The sequence below is a fragment of the Jaculus jaculus genome, chromosome 6, assembly GCF_020740685.1.
Source record: "Jaculus jaculus isolate mJacJac1 chromosome 6, mJacJac1.mat.Y.cur, whole genome shotgun sequence".
Lineage (NCBI taxonomy): Eukaryota > Metazoa > Chordata > Mammalia > Rodentia > Dipodidae > Jaculus > Jaculus jaculus.
In genome coordinates, this window is record NC_059107.1 from 64,452,386 (window position 1) to 64,476,722 (window position 24,337).

General features: G+C 51.0%; 1 protein-coding gene across 1 annotated transcript in view; it reads right to left on the bottom strand.

Annotated features, from left to right (window-relative positions):
* Vax2 (ventral anterior homeobox 2) overlaps positions 1-6,801 on the bottom strand; it is a 30,007-nt gene extending 23,206 nt beyond the window's left edge. Inside the window, exon 1 of the mRNA XM_004668310.2 lies at positions 6,555-6,801. Coding sequence (XP_004668367.1) covers positions 6,555-6,801 — 247 coding nt within the window. The remainder of the gene's footprint in view (positions 1-6,554) is intronic.
* Positions 6,802-24,337: the final 17,536 nt, after the last annotated feature.

Here is a 24,337-nt window from a genome sequence, read left to right on the forward strand (position 1 = left end):
TTTTTTTTTTTTTTGGTTTTTCATGGTAGGATCTCATTCTAGCTCTGGCTGACCTGGAATTCACTATGTAGTGTCAGGGTGGCCGGGAACTCATGCTGATCCTCCTGTCTCTGCCTCCCAAATGCTGGGATTAAAGGCACGTGCCAACACACCTAGCAGAGTAAACCTTTTAATGCATTTCACTGCATTCAAAAACAACCGCACAAAGCCTCGAGCCTTAGGAGTTCATTTCACAGTGTCTATATTAAAGAACAACCTCCCATCCTTCCAACCTGAGGATGGGGAATTAATCAGGTGCTGGATTAATGGAAAAGATGTCCACTACAGTTTAAAGTTTTTTAAAGGTTAAGTTGGTCCATGTTTGTTGATGAAAAATCTTCTGGAAGAATATGTGGGAAGAGTGGCAATTTCTGGGACTCTTTCCTGGTTTTGCTTTTGTTTGGAGCATTTATTTTGGAACTGAAAACCCTGATCTGCTTGTTTATGTGGTGTGAGGCTGGGTGAGCGTCCTTTCCGCCAAGCCCAGGGTGGACAAAGTGCCTGGGGTTTCAGAGTAGTCAACACTCCCAGAAAGAAAGTTGTTCCATTTTCCCCAGCTCCAGCCCTCAAGGGAACACTTATCCAGCTATTTCTAACTAGTTTGTTGGCATTTTTTGTTTTGTTTTGCTGAGACAGAGTCGCCAGTGCTAGCTTTGAACTTACTGCAACCCTCCTGCCAGTCTTCCTAGTGAGAGCTAGGATTACAGTCATGTGCTACCACCCCCACCAATCAATTCCGGCTGATTTTGCAGGGTGAGTCTTTTCAAAGGGTGGAGCTGCCACTGGGCCGCCCAGTGCCTTTCACCACCTCTCTACCTCCAGACCACCTCTGTGCAGTCTTCCCAGCCCTGTGATCTAACATCTAACCAGGTAGGTAGGTAGGTAGGTAGGTAGATAGATAGACAGACAGACAGACAGACAATAGATGATAGATAGAGAATGGATATTCAGCTTTTGTTTTTTTCAGCAGTTTCCAAAGTGGTGTGGATTGCACGATTTAAAAAAGTAAGGTGGTGTTGACTTGGTGCTTTTGTTTTTGTTGTTTTGCACTGCTGAAGAGTAGACCATGGGTCCTATGCACTTCAGGCAAGCACTGTGCCACTGAGCCAATTCCGCCAGTCACTAGATTTTAATAGGTATAGTGTGTGCTCCGGTCACATAAGGGCATGTAATATTAAAATCAAACGGAGTTCCGTGTGTGGGGTAGTGTGTGTCATCAGTCACCTCATGCCTAGAAAATGTGTGATGTCGACACATTTTTTAAATCACTTTTTATTTATTTGCAGAGACAGACAGAGAGAGAAAGGATGGGCATGCCAGGGCCTCTAGCTACTGCAAACGAACTCCAGGTGCGTGCAAGCCTTTGTGCATATGGCTTTACGTGGGTAGAGAGAATTGAACTCAGGGCGTTAGGTTTTGAGGCAATCACCTTAATCGCTGAGCCATCTCTCCAGCCCTCGATGTATTTTTGTACGTCTTTCACTTCTTTTTGGGAGGATGTAATGGAGTTGGAGGGCATAGTGTCCATCTCCTACTTGGTCCCTGTGAGCACAGAAGGAATCAGACTCCCCACACCTTTGACCTGAGCATGGTTTCCCCTATACCCACCTTGGGAAATAGGCTAGGAGCTCAGGGCCGGTGTGTGTGTGTGGGGGGTGTTGGGAGGGTTGTCTCTGCTCCAGGTTGGCAAGCTGTGCTTGTAAGTGCAGGAAACCCTTGCAGGGTCAGAGTGGCACACTGCAGGCATGTGGTTGTCTGCGCCACCAAGTCAAAGAGAAAGTTAGCAAGGGCGGGGGCCTTACTTGATGCTTTGCCCCACAGGCTACACATAAAGCCTTGCTTTAGTGGCGTGCTCCCACTCTTGGTTATGGACAAGATCTCTGACTGCTACCTCCACTTCTTTCCACAGTGTCCCAAGCTACTGGGACACCCAGGCTTCTTCAATAGAGAAAAACTCCCCAGGCTGAGATTCCCCTACTTGCCCTCCCAACAAGCAGCGAGCCAGGCTTCTAGGCTACCTTGATTCCCAGGGTATCCTAACAGGCTGCCTGTACTCTCAGTCAGGGGATCTTAAACTGGGGTACCAAAACTTGGGGTATACACAGCTGAAAGAATGGTTTCTGGATCCTTGCAAGTCAATTTCTATTTTAAATTAAATGATCAGGAAATATAAGACAAAACTCATAGCCTCCTTCTGTCGCCCCCCACTTAAAGTAGGATCAAAGAAATCTATCCAACTAGGAAAGAGCTTGGAGTACCCGGTAACGGTGACACCGTGCTGGGATGTGTGCGTTAGGGCCTGTATTTATGCATAGATGCGCTTTCTCCCTATACATGGCAGCAACGCTGAAGCTGAAGACTTGAGTGCATAGTGGTCCCAGACGGACTTCCCGCCATCTCCTCTCTTTTTTTTCCCCTGACAGAGCTCCATTCACTGCCGTAGCTTCCAAGGCTTTGGTCCTGAAGAGTAACCAGCGCTCAGGCCGTGGGTGTGTGTGTGTTTGGGGGTGTGGCTCGGATCTACCCAAGCTCAGGACCACAAGACCCCTGTAGGGTCAGAGGAAGAGCGAAGAACTATCTAACCCTCCCCATAGTTCCCTGGGAAGTAGGCCTGGACAGAGGAGACACAAGAAGCCACTTTTGGCTGCCAGCCTGCTTCAGTTTCCCTGGGTGGGGGCTGGGGTGCCTAAATGACAGTACTTCTCCCACCCTCCACAAAGACCAGCGACTACGATGTGGGTCTCCTTCCCCAAGCAACCTAAGCACAAGGGAAAATACAAATCAAAGCAACCATAAGAAAATTAAAGCTCTCTGTAGGCATTAAATTTAAACTGAAAATAAAAATAAAATTCCCAAAGTGTAACGAATACGTGAATGACTTAGAGCTTTTAATCTGCTCGGGCAGGGTGCTGAGCTGGGTTATCGCACCTATCCACAGAGCCAGACATAGAGATCCAGTCCCGGTCCCGGCCATGGGAGGCCCAGAGGGGGCCGGAGTCCAGCGTCCCCGCAATACAACACAGCGATGTCTTTGTTGCCTGCTAGGCAAGGCCTGGTTTGCGGCTGGCCGCTCTCCTCCTTCCAGGGGGCCGCCAGAAACTCCAGTGGCCTCAGCTGTTGGAAGGGGCGCCGGCCTCCGCGGCCCGCCCGGCGGAGCCCCGAGCCTGCGTGCCCGGCGGGCGGCGCGGGGTGCGGAGCGCTCTCGCCGCCAGGCCGCAGGGCGCAGGCACCGTGCCGCTCCCGCGCGGGGCGCCGGTTCCGGCTGGCTGCAGGGCCAAGTTCTGGCCCAGCCCGAGCCAGCCTCCGCGTGGCCTCCCACGCCCCCGGGCCTGGGGAGCGGGCAAGCTCGCCCTCCTCCCGGGCCGAGGGTGAGGCGTCAAGGTGCTTCTCGGGTGGCTTCCTGACCCGCGGGCGGCGGCCGGCTCGCAACTCTAAGAGGGCAGGGGCGCGGAGCTGTGCCCACGCAAGGGCGCGTTCTCCGAGCCGCAGGCGCCTGGGTCGGGCATGCAGGCCTGGACTGCCAGGTGGCTGGGAGCTTTGCGTTACCCTGGTTCTCCGTCCTCTGCCTGCCAGGATCCCGCTTCCAGCGAAAGAGCCAGAGGCCCGTGAAAGGCGAGCCGCGGGATGGAGGCCCTGCGCCTCGGGTGGACTCCCGCACCCATTAGCATCTCTTTCCAAGATAAAAACAAAAAGACCCTTCCACCTCCATCCCTGGCTGGCCAAGGACCCAACCCAAAGGGTGGGGCGGTCTAGGTGTGGGGAGGAAGCCTTTCAGGTTGGGTGCGAGGGGGTCCTGTGGTGCGCTGAGGCCCATCATCTTGGTGATGGTGCTTATGCAGTGGGCAGGAGAAACACAGAAGCGGCCTCCATTTTGAAGTCAGAGGCAGAACAGTGAGCCCCAGCTCCCAGCCTGGTATTGGCAGAAGCAGCGGAGGGTTCCCCAGGGGCCTGCGGAGGGCCCTATTGCATTTTTGCAAGGGGCAACTACTTGTCAGGTTTTTCTTGACCCTTCAGCACTCACTTTCCAATGCAACCCAGCCACGGAACTCAGGGAGCGGGGGAGGGGGAGTCTGAGTAACTTAGGAAGGGCCTCTTACCGCCAGTCACACTGTCCTACCCACTAGAAAAAGCTTGTAGATCATCCCAATGTAGTTACATCCTCCTTCCCTGAAGAAATATTTCTGGAGACCCTGCAGGGTGTGTTCAGTGTTCCAGCACCTCTGATCCTTAGCAATTTTCATACAGATGAGGAAATTGACCGAGAGACAAAGGAAGTAGTTCAGGTCCAAAGGACTGCAAGGTCCGCATTCTAAACCCACCCTGCTCATCTCTACCCCCACTTCTGTCCTCCTATTTCTGAGCCCAAAGGCCTCTCTCAACCAATCTGACACCCTGGGGGTGAGCTCCAGGCAGCTGATGGTGGAAATAAGAGGGGCTGAAAAGGCCCAGAAGGAGTTGGGGAACCCAATCTTCTGAGGAAGCTCTGCCCCAACAGCAGCTGGAGCTGAAAAGCACCCTTTAATGGCTTCCTTCCTAGACACCTTGGGAGGATGCTGTCTCCGAGATCAAGAGAAAAATGTGGGAGGCATATTTATTTATTTTGAGCTAAGCAAGCTTCCCTTCCCCAGTGAGAGGTCTGCTCCACTTATTAAAGTCTCCACCCGGAGCCTTGGTGAGGCTGCCTCTGACTGGCACTGGTGACCCTGGCTAGGAGGGATTAGTGGGACATGATGTCCTGGCCTGCAATAACATCCTTGTCACTAAGTGGGGAAGGGCAGAAGGATTGTGAGGGCTGTTATCTGCCTTCCATTTCTGTCAGGTGTATAAATATATCTGCTGTGATCCACAGCCAACATTTCCGTTAAAATTCACAATTGCAATAGTATCACTGTGTATACACACATTTACAAACGTACACCCCAGGAGCACACAGGCTGCTCCACTTATGGGGAACTCCATCTCTGACTGGCTTTGATGGCCCCACCCCATAGGATCACTTTTGACTCCAATCTTAGGAGTATATGGTGATTTCATTGACATCTGTATGCAAAATTTATTTGCTCTACACAAAGGTTAACAGAATTGTGGGGATTACTAGTTGGGCTCAGAACCAGTTGTGAGGTGTGGGAGACATATGCCACAAGTGGAGTCTTACCCTGGGAGCAGGTGATCTTCAGAGGCTGCATCTGCATCTCTGGGAATCCCACAGATTTCCTTCATGAAACTCAACTGGAGGCTCGCTTCTTGCACTCAGAACACCCCTTCCATTCTTCCATCTCTCATCCCAGTCAACTGACTGGAATATAATTCAATTCCAAAGGCCCAAGAGGACCACACACCTGCTGAATCCCTAGTGGTATAACTGCCTCAACCCTTGCCAACTCCCATAGACTGTGGTCATCCAATCTGGGGGCGAATGCTTTTGAGGAGTATTTTCCTAGAGTTCTTGTGTTCCAGACAGCTATCCCTGTCTTTAGGTTTAAGGTATCCATGCTTTGCCCTAGCTTTGTTTCTTGTCACACTCTGGCTTCTGGGCCATTGTACCACACCCAGCCTAGGTATTCCAGAGAGGTCAGATGAACAGAATTTCCCCCAGGCTGAAGACTAGGAAATCAGTTATAGCAGGCCAGAGGGTTTCCAAAGAAGCACATTGGAAGAAGCTGTTAGGAGGCAAAAAGAGGAAGCCAAGGGAGATGATCCCGGTGACAGTGGGCTTCAGGGTGGTGGGGAACAGCAGACCTAAGGCCTGGGATCATGCTAAGGGTAGGACCCTTGTGTCTCTTTTGCTGAGGCCCAGATCCAGGACTTGGGTAACTTGGTCTGGCCTTGTGGTATTAGCAGGAGAGTGCTGGGAAGGTAAATTTGGTGCATAGACATGGCCAGGAAAAAAAAAAAAAAAAAAGAGGATGGGGAGGACGGAGGTAGCAAAAGAAGGCCACTGGCAGCCTGGCCAGAGGAGCTTCTGGAGCCTGTTGGGCCCTGGCAACATAGGAGGAGGGAGCCGGATCAGCTGCACTGGGGAGGGCGAATACCAAACTCTACTTTTCCCAAACTCGTGAAAAGCCTGATGCTCGGGAGCAAGGCTTGGCAAAGGCCCCTGGGGCCTGGGTGCCCAACCTGGTCCCTCCATGTCCTGTCCCTGCGGAGTAGTGAAACCTTTTCTTTGCTCTTGCCCTGAGAGACACGAGGCAGAAGCCGGCTCTACAGCATCCTGCTTCCCCGATCCACTTCTGTTCCTTCCACAGTAAGCAGTTCGGACGGGGTTAGGGAGAGGACACAGCCCAAGAGGTTATGCTGTAGGGAGTATAAATAAGGACTTCTTCCAGCCTTTGCTTTGCTTTGCCCCCTGCTTTCAACTATGTCCAGTACACAATAGACACACATCAACATTTGCTGAATGCACGGCTGAATGAATGAACTAATATAAGAATTGAGCGGCGGAGATTGCAGAAGGCCAGAAGCCCCCGGAGGGGTGGAGTAGGGGCCCAGTGACTGAGAGCCGGCTGTCCCCTTACCTCGTACCAGGATGCGGCGGCAGTGGTCCGTTTCGCCCGGTCCGGGCTGCCCGTCGCTGTCCGCGCCGCTCTCCCTGGAGCCCGCCGGGCTGGAGGCCGAGGTCCCGGCAACCTCCCCTGGGCTTCGGCCACCCCCATCAACTGGCAAGTCCCCCGCTCCGCCGTGGTCCCCGCTGCGTCCACTGCCGCCACCAGGCTCTGCCCGGCGCGCGGGGCCGCGGTCGCGCTCGGCGCCCCCATCTCCCATGCTGGTGGCCTCTGCCTCTCTCGCCGCAGCCAGGCCAGCCAGAGCTGGCGGACAGGCTGCTCCCCGCCCCTCGCCCCTCGCCAATCGCCCCTCCCCACGGCCACCTCTTCCTCCGGCCCAGCCCCTTTCTCACGCTCCTCCCCTCCTTGCCGATTGGCCGCGAGTCTGGGTTCTCCGCCCCAGCCGCTGCTGGGGCTCCGCGCCAGGGTAGGAGAGAGGGAGGGAGGAAAAGGAGGAGGAGGTTACTCAGCCGCTCCGGCTGGGGTCCTGCCCGGCTCAGAGCCCACCAGAGGGAAGCCAGAGCGGCCCACCACCCCTCACTCTCTAAAGTCCAGCAACCTTCCCGCCCCATCCTTCCGGGCTCTTCTCGCCGTCCCCCGTCCCCAGGGAAGCGCAGCTAGCTCTGCGCTCCAGCCGCTTCCTCCGGATCGATACCAAGTGCGCGAGGAAGGCGACCCAGGAGAGACCAAGCTGAGAACAGGAGGTTGGCCTTGCTCCCGCACTTGGCGGGGTGGGGTGGGTGGGGAATAGGGGCGCAGGCCAGGGCTTCCATCCCCGTCCACACCGCATTCAAGAAAACCGAACGCGAGCCCCTTCTTAGAGTCCTGGGAGCGAGACCGTGAACCCGGCGAGTGAGTCCCCTAAACTGAGGCCGACATACTGTCCCTGCTAGCCTTGGCAGGGATGGACAGCAGACGCGCAAGCAGACATCCCCCGTCCCGGGGCCAGGAGCAAACGCCCGCTTCTCCAGCAGCTCTAAGGCTCCGGGGGACTGCCCTAGAGACTGGGACCGAGCTCTGGTACTTCCTTGGACTTTCTCTTGAGGACTTCCTCCTCTCTCGGTGCCTCTTACTCCCACCGCCCTACACCGCGATGCTGAGAGGGCTCGAACCTAGGGCGGGCCTGGGAGGCTGGCAGCCGGGCACTGAGAACCTGAGCAGCCACGGGTCCTGGGCGCCGAGCTCGGTGGCGTCCGTCCGCTTCGGGGCGCATTGCTGGAGATTTTGGGTTCTCTCTAGACATCATCAGATGTGCGAACCACACTTCCCTGTCTTTGTCTCTGTCTTACAGAGGCCCTGGAGGAAGAGGGAATGGGTGCAAGTGTGTGTGTGTGTGTGTGTGTGCGCGCGCGCCCCCACCCCCAGCGCGTGCGCGTGTCCAGAGGGTCTATGGCTCCTCTACTAAAGTTTCCTTCCTTCTGTCACCTGTAGGATTGGAATAAGTCAAATGGGGCTTCAGTTGGTCCCAAAATCTGGTTGAGGTAGTCTGTGTGTATGGCGTTGTGGATATGCTTATGTAAGAGCTCATGGCAGCTGGATGGCCCTGATGAGGCTTCATGGCTCTTGTGAGCAGCTGTGTGGGTGCTAGTCAGTGCGCTAGCTGTGTCCAATGTGTGCGAGCGCTAGGCTATGTGTACTGTCCAATTACAGGTGTCCTTAGTCAAGAGACTCTAGTGTATACTGAAGTATTGTGTGTGGAAAAAAATAAGAGACTGGTGATTCCTGTAAGGGCTTGGAAAGAAAAGGACAAAGGGGCAAAGGAAAATCATGATGTTGTGCTAGGAAAGAAAGAAGGAAGGGGGCTGGAGAGATGGCCTAGCGGTTAAGTGCTTACCTGTGAAGCCTAAGGACCCTAGTTCGAGGCTCGATTCCCCAGGACCCACGTAAGCCAGATGCACAAGGTGGAGTTCAGTGGCATTGGCTGGACGCCCTGGCACGCCCATTCTCATTCTCTCTCTCTCTCTCTCTCTCTCTCTCTCTCTCTCTCCCCCTCCCTCCTTCTCTCTGTCACGCTCAAATAAATAAATAAATAATACGCAATTTTTTTTTTTAAAAAAGGGAAGAAGAAGAAAGGCAGGGAGGACTAAGTGTAGGTGCTGAGAGCATGTCACTCTAGTTGTGAGGCTGTTGGAGTGTGTGTTGTAGGGAGGACAATTATGGGAGAACTTTACAGAGTTTTGAGGAGGGTCATGAGGACAATGACCCAGTGGGACACAGCTTAGCTGAGGGGACTCTGATGGCGTGGGCAGTGTGGTCCCAGCCCTACACTTGGCCCCTCCTGGCCTGGCCCCTGGAAGCCAGTGTCATTTACCCTTCAGTAGGGTAAGGGCTGGGTCACTTCACCCCAGCTGCCAGCACTCTGCATTTCAGTGCCAGTAAGACCTTCAAGTATAGAAAAATACAAGTGGAATAAACAGACATTTGGCTCAACCTTCCCACCCCCAGCCTCCCAGCTTCTGTAGTTCCACCAGCCCATAGGCATCCCTGGTTTCTGTGCAAACAAAAGTGGAACGGCACCTGTCGGGCTTCACAGGACTCTTGCTTTCACCGATTTAAAAATTTCATTTCACTAATGGCATTGTTCCGTGCCAGGAAGTTAAATTCTCAATCCCAGCAAGTCTTCTGGGGTCTGTGGCCATATGAACCAGGCCCTTCTTCCAGGGGAGATAAGTGGCTTCTCTCAGAGTCCCAAGGGACTAAGACTTAGAGGTCTGGGTTGCTGGGGGGGGGGGGGGGGAATCCCTGGTGGCCCAGAACCCAGTAGGGCTAGCGCGTGTGGACATTCGGGTGTTCTCAGACTTCTTTCTCCAGTGCCTTTTGGTCTTACTTTAAATTTTTTTAAAAAAATTTATTTGTTTATTTATTTATGAGAGAAAAAGGCTGGGCGGGGGGGAGAGAATTGGTACTTGAAGCTGTGCCTTCGAGGGATGGGGACTGGGGCAGAAGTGAGCGCGGGAATGAAGTACGGGAGTTGCCACGTGCCTGCGGCCCCTGGTGTGGGTCTGGGCGCTCTTGGGTGGGTTCCGGGTCTCCTCGCCATGCACCGTATTTCCAAGCGAAAACTTCCAGGCAGTCTGCACAGTTGCTCCAACTTAGGCTTTGGACTCAAAGCCATCTGGGAACCGGAGCGCTCCCAGCACGTTGCTGGGGGTCGGTTTCTGCGCGGAGGAAGCGGGCCCTTCTGGCGCCATTAGCACGTCCTTCCACCCTGGGATTCTGCAACCCGCCGCGCTGCTTCTGCGGGTCCTGGGAGAGGGTACTTTAGGGCCAGAGGACCACCATTTCGCTAGGGCGAGTGGCTGCGCGAGTCTGGGGATGCGGTCCTCTTCCGAACGCGTCCCGAGGAGGGAGGCGCCAGCAGGGGGTCCCTCCAGCCCGACGATCCGAGGGGAAAGCAGCTGGAGGTGTAGTAGTCAGTCCGTTTGGCGCGAATTCGCAGGACTAGGGATTCCTCATCCAGCGCAGGCGGTCAGAAGGCTAAGAGCCTATCCTACAGCACTTACCTTCGCCATCTGTCTCCACCTGCAGACATCCCAACCCGGCTAAGACCCTAGGGACCCATAGAGGAGAGGTGGGGTGAAGTGACCCAGCCTTTCCCTACTCCCCAGCAGGTAGGAGGCAGGACGGTAGCCTAAAACTCAGTAACGTTAGCCCTGCTGAAGCTCCAGTGTGGACAGCCCTCAGGTGCCGCCCACTGGCCCTTCCTGGGTTCCCCAGGACCACAGGCCAAGGGCATCTCCATGTTGATTATCAGTTTCGCTTTGCCTATGTGGAGGAAATAGTGAGGTTGCGGCTGGCTGCTGCTCTGGATGGGGAAGGTGAGCTCTCTGCCATCTTTTTCTTTGGCTGCTCAGTATGTGGATGGACTTCTTTTCCCCAGCCTCAGTGATGCTGAGAGCTGAGCCCTGGCTATCGTTGGACAAATACCCCCCTCCTCCACAAGCTGGAGTGAGCCTTCTCTAGGTGAGAAGTATTAGACTGGTCTGGTGCGAGGCTACAAACGTGTGTGTGTTGTGGGGAGAAGTGGAAAGCAAAGCCTTGCCTGGTTTTCCAGCTTCACTCAAGTACTTCTCGACAGAACCAGCACCGCAGCCCTTCTGGCTAGAATCAAGGCGCTCAGAACCTGTATCTGCTGGTTTTTTCCTCCTCAGTATCTCTCCTCTATATGTGCTCACAGTGTCTACCAGCTCTCCAGACCTATACCTGGACCCAGTTCAGCCCATTTCCTTCTTGCTATTTCCTCTTGTTGGAGGCCCCGTTCCTGGTAGTCCAGCAGCGTGAGTTGTACTTGCACTGCTGTCCTGATGCCTTCCAGCCCTCCACTACCACGTCCTCTGAGCTCCCCTCACTCCGTTTACCCTCTGCCTGTCTCTCTCCTGGTTTGGGGTCCTTCCAAAGGTCCCCGAGAGGTCTTGAGCACCACCTGCTTTGTCCCTACAGAATCCAGGGCCAGGTCCATTACCACTGAGAGTTCCTCACGCTAGGAGCTTGGAATGAATAGGGAACATGCAGAGCTGCAGAAAGAGGCATGTCCTCCTACCCCAATTCCTTGCTATGGAAGGTCCCACTTACTCTATCCCACAGAGAGAAGATGGCATGCCATTGAGATTTTTAAAAAGTATTAACTAAAAATGTATTAACTCTGGGAATTAATTTTTCTGGGAACCAGCCATATTCTCAATACCATCATTACTTTGAACTGCCCCAAGCATCATACATCTTCTATTGGTTTGTTTGTTTCTTTTGAGGCAGGATCTCACTCTAGCCTAGGTTCACCTGGAATTCACTATATAGTCTTAGGATGGCCTTGAACTCATGGCGATCCTTCTACTTCTGCCTCCCAAATGCTGGGATTAAAGATGTGCGCCACCACGCCCGGCATACATCTTCTTTCTTTATATTATTTATTTTGCTTTTATTTTCACACTGAACGATGAACTCTGGGTTGAAAGAGGATACATTTTTCTGTGGCTGCCTTTAAGTCTTTGCCCACTAGTTCAATAAACACACACACATACGCGCCACCATTTTTAAACAATGCACTTTATTTTCTAAAACAATAATTTATTCCAAGAAGAGTAGCTGTGTTAGCAGGGCAGCCTCAGCAAGGAGCTTGCGGGCAAGCCCTTATGGTGGCAGGAGAGATTCTGGGGACTCCTCAAATTCTGGTGCTTAGACTCTGGATTGCTGGCTGTCTGCAGGCTCACTAACACATTTCGTAGCATGAGATGACATGATAGAAGCACGTGTGTGACTCCGTGGTTCTGCAGGGAGTTGCACCTTTGTGCTGTAGGACTCTGAAGGTTGGCAAGGAATAGGAGAGGTCACTTCTGAGGCAGTAGGGGAAACCCAGGTCACCTAGGCTAGGGATGACTGGTCCTGAGGAGATGCCAGGGTGCCAGGGACTCCAGCCAACATGTGACCTCTGGATGCACCATCTGTCCTGATTTTTTTTTTTTTTTGAGGTAGGGTCTCACTCTAGCCCAAGCAGACCTGGAATTCACTTTGTGGTCTCAGGCTGGCCTGGGACTCACAGCAATACTCCTTACCTCTGCTGGGATTAAAGTGCACCACCACGCCTGGCTGTCTCTTGCTTCTTGTACTTATCTTTTGTTGGTCTTTGTCTACAGATGTCTTCTGGTGGCCTAAGAACCCTGGAACACAGGACAGGTAGCCTGCCAACAGTTGCTGAATCTTTCTTCTAGCATCTCAGATCCAGGCTCCTGAGATGCAGTTTGGAACCCCTTAAATTGCTTCCTCAGCAGCCTGGACTCCCTCTTCCCTCACTGCTCTCTCTTGCTTTGCTGTCCCTTTAGCTTCAGCAGACATTCTAGATCCTAGCCTGGTAGCGAGAACTTATAAATGAACCAGTGACAGTTGCCCATGCCAGGTCTGTAAGGTGCTGGCAACCTTACTGAGCTGTGGAATTCCTGAACCTATTCAGAAGAGCTATCCGAGAGAGGCTTGCTTGGGCTTAGGATAGTCTGGAAAGAGGGACACACTGGCAACAGTGAGGTCTGACAAAACCCTCCAGGTATCCGCAGGCAGGTGTGGAGCAGGCAGCATTGGATTTGGGTTTGGCCTTGACCTGGACCTGGGAGGGTTCTTCATACCCATCCCATGTGAGGTCACCTGAAGGAGGCAGCAAAGCTGCTGGTGCTCAGCTTCAGCATTTGTTCCCCTTGCAGTTCCTTGAGGATATCCAAGTATTTAAAAGACATGAGATTGGGACCAAAGTGTGGAGGGTATGGGATGGGGGGTACAGCACTGCTGGAGCAAAGATACAGAGATGGTTGCTTCAGCTAGGCTTAGAGGAATGGGAGAGGCTAGGGGCCTGGGGCTGAAAGACTCCTCCAGAGCTGTTTGCGCTTCTTCCTATTCCCTCTAGCTTCTTGGTCACTCTTCTTTTTAAAAATTTAATTCATGAGAGAAAGAGAGGGAGAGGGAGAGAGGGAGACAGAGAGAGAGAAAGCGATTGAGTGTGTGTGTGTGTGTGTGTGTGTGTGTGTGTGTGTGTGTACGCGCACGCATGCGCGTGCCAGGGCTTCTTGCCACTGAAAACAAACTATAGATGAATGTACACCTTTGTCCATCTGGCTTTATCTGGTTACTGGGGAATCAAACGTATACTGACAGGCTTTGCAAACTAGTGCCTTTAACCACTGAGTCATCTCTCTCTGTTCCCATGTTGCTTCTTTTTTTTTTTTAAACCAAGTTAACAATTTTATTGAGATATAAGTAGTTCATGCTGCATAGTTTGGTGGGTTTTAGTAATTCACCATCAACACCATCAATTTTAAAGTGTTTTAACAACCCCCTTCAGCCTTATGCAGCCATTTCTTTTTTCCCCCTTAATCTCTGAATATGCCTATTCTGGATATTTCCTATAAATGTGTCTTTGTGGCTGGCTTCATGTAGCTTGTTTAAAGGTTCATATGGTGGCATGTAGTGGTGCTTCTTCTTAAGGCTAATTAATATGCATTGTGTGTTACTGTACGTTTTATTTTGTTTTTCATTCACCATTGGTGGAAGTTTGGATTATTTCCACCTCTTATATGAGACTGTGCCTTGCTGGTTCAGGGTGTTCAGCCAGCAGCTCAGTCAGAAGCATGGGCTTTTTGGAAGTGCTTAAAGGACCCTGGAGAGGCTCAGAAATGTGTCTGCAGTTACCTTCTAGAAGCCTCCTTTCCAATTTCATTCAGTAGGGAGGGCCGCTGAGGCTGGTGGGCGAGTGGGAATTGCAGCATCTGAAGAACATGTCAGTTGTAATTTTGGTGAGATTGAGGGCAAATTCTCGCTCTGTTACCACTAGTCACTTGTGGGTTGCTTAGCTTCTGTGCCACAGGGTCCCCATTCATTTGATGGAAATAATGTTAGTACTAACTCCCAACATTGTCATGATGGGTAAGAGGAACGTACACTGAAGCATATTGTTTAGACTTAAAGCCAACAAACAGGATAGCGCTGTGTTCTCCCTCCTCCTATGACCAAGGTGAGTAAAGGAATGAGGCACTTAGTGCTGGTTGGCTGTTCAAGGAGGTCAGGGGAAAGGTTTCAATCCATTGGTCCTGAACTTAGATTCCAGAACCTGGACCTCATCTACATGGGTGTGCCTGTCCCGGGTGGTGATACGAGGAAAGCTCAACTGGCCACCAAGCCCTGGGACAGGAAATCTGCTTTCAAGGCAGGTGATGTCCATCCCCTAATGCTGGGTATGTCCCATGAGGTAAAAGGTGCCTGCTGGGGACAGCTCAGTGCAAACTGTGTACACTACTCCTCAATCTATCTTTGGGGAAGAGCTTGGAGACCAGCACAGATGGCCTTTTATGTCTTTCCATATCTTTGGATTTGTGGAGTGTCACAGTTCAAAGGAATTCCATACACATAGAGAGGCATTTGAATTGGATTTGCAGATGGGTTTTGCTTTGTGCTTCTGTGAAGGATGGCAGCTTTCATTTCCTACCCTGTGACTTAGCATAGCTTTGCTGTGCCCTCTGCCGGGGCAGGGTCTATACATTCAAGGTCACCATTCACTTTTCTCCCATCCATGTTCCCAGAGCTGAAGAACCTGCAGCCCAGTGGCCCCAAGAAGTGATCATTTGTGATCAGCACCATGCACTGGGGACGCTTCAGGCTAAGCTTGTGGCTTGGGAGCTGCAGAAGCAGCATGTGATATCCACACCCCAGGCATATGGGGCTTGGGGTCTCCATGTCACCATGTCATCACTGGAGAACACTTTGCAGCCCAGCTTAAGGATCCAGTGGACTGAGGCCTGGAACCCCAGCCTAAGAGTGGTGGTGGATGAATTATCCATGGTTTCCTCCTATCCACTTTAGGTCCTGAAAGCTGAATGTAGGACCTGTGCATGTTAGGCAAGTACTCTGTCACTGAGCTACACCCCCGCTCTAATTCTCCATGTTTCGACTCTGGAGCTCAAAGGAACCCTCTGATATCCATGCTGGGTTTGCGTGGGACCACTGGAGGATGCCCGTCATTTGTCAGAGCCTCCCTGGAGGCTGTAGCTTAAGGAGCCTGTCACAAGATGCCACTGGGAATTTCTGCCCATGAGGAGCAGGAGCTGATGCCTCCATACTCTGGAGTATATCCTTCCACATAACAAATGTTCTTGAGCTCCTACATGCCCAGCTATCTGTAGACACTGAGGGACAGTTAGGAGCCAAGAGGATCCAAATCCCCACAGTGGCAGTACACACTTCTGCAGAGATAGCTTTCACCTGGACATTCAGACTTGATGAGGGCCAACACTGGGGCTCTCAGAGGTGAGCTGGTAGGAGATGAGAGTGGGGCCCTCCACCTGGTGGGTCACACAGATAGACACAAGCCAAACCTGGAGTCAAGCACCGGTCTCCTGCCTCAATCTGAGCAGCTCTATGAAGCCAAGGGAAAAAGTTCGTTGTCTTGGCTCTGTTCAAATGTCTACAAAACCAACAATTCCAAACAAACATGCAGACCCAGGTCTTGGTAAAAAGAGTGAGGGGGGGGGGAGAGGAGGTGTTTCTAATTTTGTGTGGTGTAAAATAATTTCACCAACTTGTAAAAGATAAACTTATTTTTTAAAAAATGGAAACGTGAATCTGAAAGAAGATTCTAGATGGCATAAAGGATTAGAAAATGACAGGTTAGTGTTTCTGTAGGCTCGGCTCCATGCCTAGAAACTCCAAGTTCTTGCACATATATCCCCTTTGAAATTAAGAATGAAGTCACACGCTTTTTGCTGTCGTGGCTGCCAGCCCTTTCCGGAGACCCTCGCCTCTAGCCAGCCTCGGTGACCACGCCACGGCGACAGGGCCGACAGGGGCTCCGGGTGCGGGTGTTGCTGAAACTTGCGATCTTTGTGAGGACACAAGATTTCTTTAACAAGTGAACAGATGTTTGTAACTATAGCGCGAAGTGCGGGCTGCGCGGGGGACGCGGGGTCCAGGGGCTCTCGCGGCCGCCCCGCGCTTTCGCAGATCCCGGCGCCCTTCCATCCGCGGCCCTGGAGAGGCCGCGGGGCCGCGGGGTCAGTGGGAATTAGCGGGCGAGTTGGGGCGGGATTAGCGGGTTCAAAAGCAGGTCAGAGGGAGCTGAAGGTGGCGGCGCAGGAGGTCAAGGTCCTCGGGAGAGGCGGGCTGGGGATGCGCACCGGGAGGCTGCTGAGTGGGGGCCCAAAGGACCGGCCTTCTGCCCAGCAGTATGGGGAGCCCCACGCGCATCTGCGACAATTTTCAGGACGGCAAGACAGGGTTCCCCTCTCTCTTTTAACATTTTAATCCTATTTATTTATATTTATTCGTGGCGGGGTTCCAATCCTCCTGCCTCAGCCTCGCGAATCCAGGGCTCACAGGCGCGAACTGTCGGCCTGGCTTCGTTTACGTTATCTTTATGGCACTTCTTTTCTTTCTGTGAGGCAGAGGCGCACAATGGAGCTTCCCTCCCACAGCTGTTCTCTTCTTCCTTTCGGCCTGCTGGCGGAGCAAGCAGAGGACTCAGCCATCGCAGGTATGGAAATAAAAATAATCATAGCCCTCTCTCCAGGGTTCCAAGCGTCCGGCCACGTTAATGAGGCAGGGCTGGGAGGATAGTGGGGCACACACGCTCCCTGTCCGCAAGAAAGAAAAGTGGTTGAGGGAATCTGAGCCCCGAACTTTAAAAATTGCTTAAGAGAGTGAGAGTGGGGGGAGAGAGAGAGAGAAAGAGAATGGGTGCACCAGGTCCTCTTGACACTGCGAACGAACTCCAGATATATGCGCCACTATATGCATCTGGCTATAGCCGGGTAGTGGGGAATGGAACCCAGGGTCAGACTTTGCAAGCAAGCGCCTTTAGCAGCGGAACCACCTCCTCAGTCCCTTAAAAATATTTTTACTAGCGGTGAATGGTGGTGCCTACCTTCAATCCCGGCACTCGGGAGGCAGAGGTAGGAGGATCTCTGTGAGTTTGAGGCCACCCTGAGACTACAGGGTGAATTCCAGGTCAGCCTGGGCTAAAGCTAGACCCTACGTCCATTCCCCCACCCCCAACCAATATTTTACTTATTTATTTGCGAGGAGAGAAGGAGAGACAGAGACACTGACTATGAACACACCAGGGCCTCTTGCCGCTGCAAGCGAGCTCCAAAGTCATGTTCCATTTTGTACGTCTGGCCTACGTGGGTAATGGGGAATGGACGGGGCGACGGGCTTTGCAAGTAAGCACCTTTAACTGCTGAGCCGTCATCCAAATGCCCTCCCCACCCCCATTTTTGATACTGTATTTATCTAACGGGAGCTCTTTCTCTCGTAAAGCTCTCCTGGATACTCCCAGGGAACACGCTTGGGAACTCTGTGACATGCAAAATGGTTGTTGCATTCTGAAATCTCCACCCTGGTGGATGTTATGAAAAAAAACCTCTCAAAACAGTGGAAGGAGAGCCGGCGCCCAGTGACCGCCAGCTGGAGGTGGCCCCGCCCCAGTCGCCATCTCCAGCGTCCCCACGCTGGGTCAGTCGTCTCCCGGGACTTGCCTCTCGCTTTCCCTCCCCGACGGTGCAGCCGGGGAAACGGGGCTCCAGTGCACGCCCGAGGCGTAGGCAGGCCGATTTTCATGGAGAAGCCCAGTCCGCCTCGCTGGAGCGAAGTTTGCAAATTCTGGGGGAGTTGGTGAAGTGGCAGCGGCGGGTAGAGACGCAGGGGGGAGGGGAGCCGGGGTCCGGGCAGGGGAGGGGCGGGGCCTGAGGCTGCCCCCCCCCCCCCCCCCCCCCCGCCCCGCGCAGACCGGATCTCGCCGGATCTTCCCGCAGAGGGCCGGTCCGGGTGCTGTGGGTCCCGGGCTCCTTTCTGCGCTCGGGTCCTGGTGTCCTTGCGGCGAGACGCCCACACGCCGTCGCCGTCCGTGGATTTTCGCAGCTCCTCCGCCCAGACGTCGCGGGCCGCAGACGCTCCGCCGCGGCTCTCCCTGACCTGCAGTCTGGTTGTTGTTGTTATTATTATTGTTATTATCGCACATTCTTGTTTTGCAGGGCTTGCACTCGGCTTTCCGGTGTCGGGTTATTATCCACGTGCGGCGAGCTGGTCCCGCAGTGGCGAGCGAGCGGCCGGCCGCATCCATCGCCACCCAGACCCGCGCCTCCCCACCGCGCGGGTCCGCCGACCCACCTGCCGTGGGCACTTCACTGCGCTTGGGGGCGAGGCTGGGGAGGAGGCCCGAAGCCGGCGGGTCCCCACCTGCCCGAGAAAGCCCAGTAGAACCCCCGGGACGCAGGCCTCAGCGCCTTACGTTTGCGGGAGGGACACAGGGATGCTTTTCCAGAGTGAAGCGCACGTGGGGGAAGTCAGGGTGACCCCTTGCCACCACTTCAGATGATTTGGAAACCGAGACCCTCACCATGGGGCATTTGTAGGATGTGAAGAAGTAACTGTATTAATAGAAGTATAATCGCATAGTCATTATTATTATACTTTGTGGTTTTTTTTGGAAAGGGAGTTTACATTTCCTTATTTATAAATACCAATTCTGCTATTAAGAAACAATTCGTTCCCTAAAACACAGCTATTTATTTAGTTATTTTTATGGAGACAGGATTTCACGTAGCCCAGCCAGGCTGGCCTGGGACGCCCTCTGTTTCCACCTCAGGAGGGCTGGGATGACTCGTCCGCTGCTCTTCCTGTCTGTAGAGATAACATTTTAATTTATGAAAGCAATGCATATAGTATTTGGATGAGAATGTATGCATGCAATATCTGATTAATTTAAACATTATAAGTCATTCACACATCCGCAGAATAATTAGACTGAAGTGCAGCAGGCAAGCCCACGCTTACTTCAATCCTTTTTCCAGAGGCTGGCTTGCAGATAGAATGCGCATGTGTAAACTTTCTATGTAGGCTTTTGCAACAAAGGTTTAGTCTCTTCCTGCTACTTCGCAAACGGCCTTTGTAGAGTTGGCCCACCATTGGTGAGGTAGAGGAAGGAGGATTAGGAGTCCGGGCCAGCCTCAGCTACATAGTGAATTTGAGGTCAGTCTGGTGACTCTGACGTAAAAAAACTAAAAGCAAAATCCCTTTGTGGGCTTCTTAGTGGGTGTAACTTTATCTCATTTTTAATAGTTATCTAGAATAAATTATATAGGTATTTATTTATTTTATTTCTACTTTAAAAACAACACAATGTGGATACATTGTATATTAAAGTGGAAACAATGCCGAGATATATTAATTATTTTCACTGGCCCAGGATTTAATCCAACATTAGTCTATCTTCTCTCTTTTTTAGTTGAAAATAAGGGTTTTTGGTTGAGACAAGGTCTCACTCATTGTAGCCCATGTTGACCCCAAATAGCTTATGTAGTTAAGTATGACCTTAAGTTTCTCCACTTCTCAAGTGTCAGGATTATAGGTCTGTGCCTTTGTGTCTGGTTTATTCATTGACTTTTCTTTGTCTTTGTAATATATATTTTTGAAGGAAGCAGGCCAATTATTTTGTTTATATTATAGTTTTAAAATTAATCAATTTAATGAGATGGAGTCTCACTATGTCTGTCAGGCTAGCCTGGAATCTACCATCCTCTTGCCTAAGCTTCTTATTTTTTATTTTAAGTCATCTGATACAGAGGAGAGTGGTACAAAAGACCTTCTCATTGACCTATTTGAGCATAAATTGCTGACATAGGCTTTATTTTGTATTTCTAACAAAGATTTTTTTTCCCATAGTCACAATGCAGTCATGAGAATCAAGCATCCCAGGCTTCTCAGATCCCATGAAGTCTTGCTCACATCCTGTAATGTCTGTCATTATCAGGGGACCCAGGTGACATTATGTTTTGCATTTGATTGTGTCACTGGCTTTCGGTTTAAGATAGTTAGTGTCAGTCTCTGGCTGACTTCTGCAGCCAGTTGGCATGAGAATGTCTCTCACAGACTTGCCTTATTTTCTTGTGATCCAACATAGATTAGGCACCAGTGGCAGAGAAGTCTGTGAAGTGATGCTGACTTCTGTCTTTTCAGCAGGATGTGATGCATTTCCATCGGAGAAACTCATGGTTCTTGCCTATAAATTTTTATGTCCCCTTAGTAATTAATGAGTTTTTTTATGGGAAAGTACTTTGACACTATGGAAATATGCTTTTTCTTCTGCCTTCCTTCCTTCTTTTCTTCCTTTCTTCCCTCCTTCTCTCCTTTCCTTCCTACCTCCCCTCCCTCTTTTCCTTCCTTCCTTTCTTGTTTTCAAGGTGGGGTTTCACTCAAGCTCAGACTGACCTGGAATTCACTATGGAGTCTCAGAGTGGCCTTGAACTCATGGCGATCCTCCTACTTCTGCTGGGATTAAAGGTGTGTGCCCATGCCCAGCTTAAATATGCTGTTTGTAATCAAACAATCTTGTTCATGCCGGTGGCTTCCTATTGTACTGAATGAAGTAAAACTTGTTATTGTTATTGTCATTACTTATTTAATTGTCCCAAATGTGGGAGCCCATTAAAGTGGTTAAGTCCCACAGAGCCCCTTAAGCCCTTATTTTAATGACAGCTTTATTGAGACATAATTTACATGTCATGCAATTAACCTGTTTGAACCAGTCAATGATTGCTAGTAAACTCAGAGCTATATGGCCACCCCTTTGATCAATTTTAGAAAATTTTCATCACCTCACAAAGAAACTGCAGGGCTCAGTGGTAGGGCACTTGCTTAGCATGGCAAAACCCTAGTTTGATCTCCACCCCTCATAAAGAAAATAAATAAAGAAAAAATAATTCTCATTCCTTTTTGTTACATTTCTGTTATTTTTTGATTATTTCTTTCATTTCTGGTACAAGGTCCATGACCTTCTTACAGTTTTCTGTGCTGTAGCTTAAAAAAAGGCATTTGAGTAACTAATGTTGTATGTGTGTGTATGACGTGTGTGGGGGAGGGTGCACGTGTGCCATGGCACACGTGAAAGTCCAAGGACGACCTTAAGATCTCTGCTCACCTTCTTGGAGACAGGGTCTCTTGCCCTGCAGCTGAGAGCTTCAGAGTCTCCAGGTGCTGCCCCTCACAGTCTTCGTTGCTGGAGTTATAGCTGCGTGCACCCCTTTGCATTTTGCTTTACTTGGGTGCTGGGTGCTGACAGATTGAACCCATGTTGGTAGACTTTGCTTGCAAGCAAGTGTCTTTAACTGCTGATGGCTCTCCAGAGCTGTTGTGTTCTAGCTTTTGGTACAGCCATTCTTTCTCCAAGGAATCTTGGTTCTCCTAGAAAGCAGGCTCTGGGTTCTAATTCTGCTAGGGGTTGTAGCCACAGCCCCTTTACCCTCAGTGCACAGGTATATATGGATGTGCCAAGTTACACATCAGTTATGTTTATTGAGATCCATAACTACACCCAGTGACTCCAGCTTCAACCTAACCATGGGGCTTGTCAATAGTTTTCCTTTTTCTGTGTTTCTAATTCCTTTATCTAACAATGAGAAAGCGGGTTCCTCTTACCTTCCTCATGTTTACTTGATCAGCCCAGCACTGAGCCTTTGGATTCCTGTTGCTGCCTGCCTGGTCCATTTGTAAGAGGCCCTTCCCTTCCCTCTGCATGTGGAGGCTTGGGCACCTAGCCCTAACACTGTGCTGTTGGCGCCCCCTAATGATTTTTTTTTTTTTAAGAGAGGGAGAGAAAGAGAAGGCTTTTTAGGAATACTGTACACAGTTTTTGAAACAGGGTGTCTCATTAGCCTGGAACTCACCATCAGGCTAGATTGGCTGGGCAGTGAGACCCAAGGATCTTCCTCTTTCTATCACTCCAGTGCTGGGATTACAGGTGGGTACTACCAGGATTAAAATTTTTACACAGGGATTGGAGATTGAACTAAGGTCATCATGCTTGTGAGGCAAGCACTTTACTATCTCCTCAGGCCCCCTATGACCTTTGAGTGGACATTTCAGAAAGCTCAAATGAGAGAACAACTTTGTGTTCCTAAAAACCCATGCCCATTACTTCTGACTATGGCATAATTTGTAACCACCCCATCTTATCCCAGGAAAGAGATCCAGGTGGCTCCAACCATCTATTCGAGAGCTCACCAGGGAAAAACTCAAGGGAGGCAGGCTTTATTTTAGCTTGCAGTTCAAGAATACAGCCCATCATGGCCTGGTGACAGGACCGTGAAACAGCTGGTTGTATTCAGTCCACAGTCAGGAAACAGTAATGAATGCTGGTTCTCTCCTTTTGTATTCAGTCCAGGATCTCAGCCCATGCGGTGTTGCCACCCACAGTTAAGGTAGATCTTCTCACCTCAATTAATCTAATCTAGACACTTAACTCCCTGACAGACATGCCTAAGAACTTGTCTTCTGGTGATTTTAGATCCTGTCAAGTTGATAATATTAGCCATCACAATGGGTATCTGGGCGCTTTAAGGTTTTCACTAACACACACAGGAGCACATGATGCTCCCATAACCATCCTTGGTTATATATCTTTGCGTTGGCACCAGAATTTCTTTAGATAAATTCCTGCAAGTAGTGCCTTTTAGGACACACATTTGAAGATAGTATTTGCCCAGAGGTGACTGTCACAGTGTCTTTTCACTTCAGTGGAGAGCAGGGACCCCATTAGGGTCAGGAAGCTGGGAGGAAGGAAGGTGCACATGAGAAGTTCACTTGACCTTAGAAGCAGGAGGAGGCATTGCAGCTGGAGGTAGGTGGTGGAGTGTTGCCAGGAGAGAGCTGAGCTCAGGCAAATGCAGATGGTCTTGACCAGAATGTGCGGGGTGTGGGAGGAGGACACCCACAGGAAGGAGGGAGCCCAAGAAAGGTTGGCTGACAGAAGCTGTTTTCTCATTGCGTTGACCCTCCTCCCCCACCCCTGCACAGTTCCTGACTATGGAGGAGGGCAAGTGGACATTTGACAAACTGAGATTTTACTTCCTACTGGACTGGCAGGATGCAGGTCTGTCATGTATAGTTGGGTTAGTTGTACATTGCATAAGGTCACTGGATTTAGACAGTGGACGAGGATTGACTGGTGCTCACACAGATGTTTCGTGGGTTAGATGTCCTGCCTCTGAGCCATAGGGAGAAGACAGTGTTCAAGAGTGATGGCTAATCTCTATTGTTGACTTGATCAGATCAGTAATCAAGTAAAGGACATGCATGTTGGGCAAGTCTATGAGTGCATTTCAATGAAGGAGGAACTTGAGGAGGAAAGATTCTCCTGAAGATTGGGAAGATCCAACTCTTCTAGTGGCACCCTATAAAACTTCCGGAGCGGGGGAGGACAGCGCTTTTGCCTGGATGCTTTTGTTGCTTGTTAGCAAGAGCATCTACCCTGTAGCTGCCATCCTTCACTGACATTGGAGCCCAGCATCTTCAGCCTTACAATATGGAGGGAAAGACTACGAGCAGAATCTTCCAGGCCTACAGTACCCATTTAGGACACTGACTCCTCCAGCCTTGTGGGCTGAGCAGCTACCAGGTTCTCAGCCTCTTTAGCTTGCAGACAGCCATTATTGGCCTGCCCAGGCAATCTAGTGAACTCCCTTTGTAATATATAGTTACTCTATCAGTTCTGTTCTCTAGCTAACCCTATCAATACACTAAGCCTCCCTGACCCCAGAACAACCAGCCAGTGGATGTCCTCCTGAGGCAGCCCTGTCTCTCAGGGCAGATACCACTCCCTAACCCTTGATCTGAATAGAATCCTTAAGGGCTGCAGGTTAAGGCAACAGAACAGAAATTCCAACTGCTTTCTTTGGGAGTGGGGAGAGTGGAGAGGGCCAATAGGAAAAGATGTGTCCCCAGCCACAGTGACAGATACAAGTCCAGACAGAGACATAGAGTAGGTTGGCTAGGAGAACAGCCTTTCATCCAGCTAAAGTCAGGCTCTAGGATGTTGACCTGGACAGAAACTAAGGTGCTGATTTGGCCAGAGGTCTGGGCCAGGGCTGAGGGCCAGCATGTACTTGATAATGGAATCCCAGTCAGATCTCTTGGCTCCACACCAGCTCCCTGAATTGCCACCTCGGTTGGACATGGTGTTGAGCCCTGGCAGGGTCAATTGACTGGCAGGCACTATCCACCAAGAGTGCACTGGGATTCAGAGAACTTTTCCCATCCTGTGACAGAAATGCCCTTCTGGGTAGAGAGCCCAAGAATATTTCCCATAAGTGCCTAAGGAAACCTGTACAAAGACAGATGCTGTTGTTCAGCTGTTTCCTCAGAACTGAGACACTCCCTACAAGAAGTGGGGAGGCTCATACTACCCAGGAAGCTCAGGAAATCTAAAATACTCAAGAAGCTAAGAAAGGTAC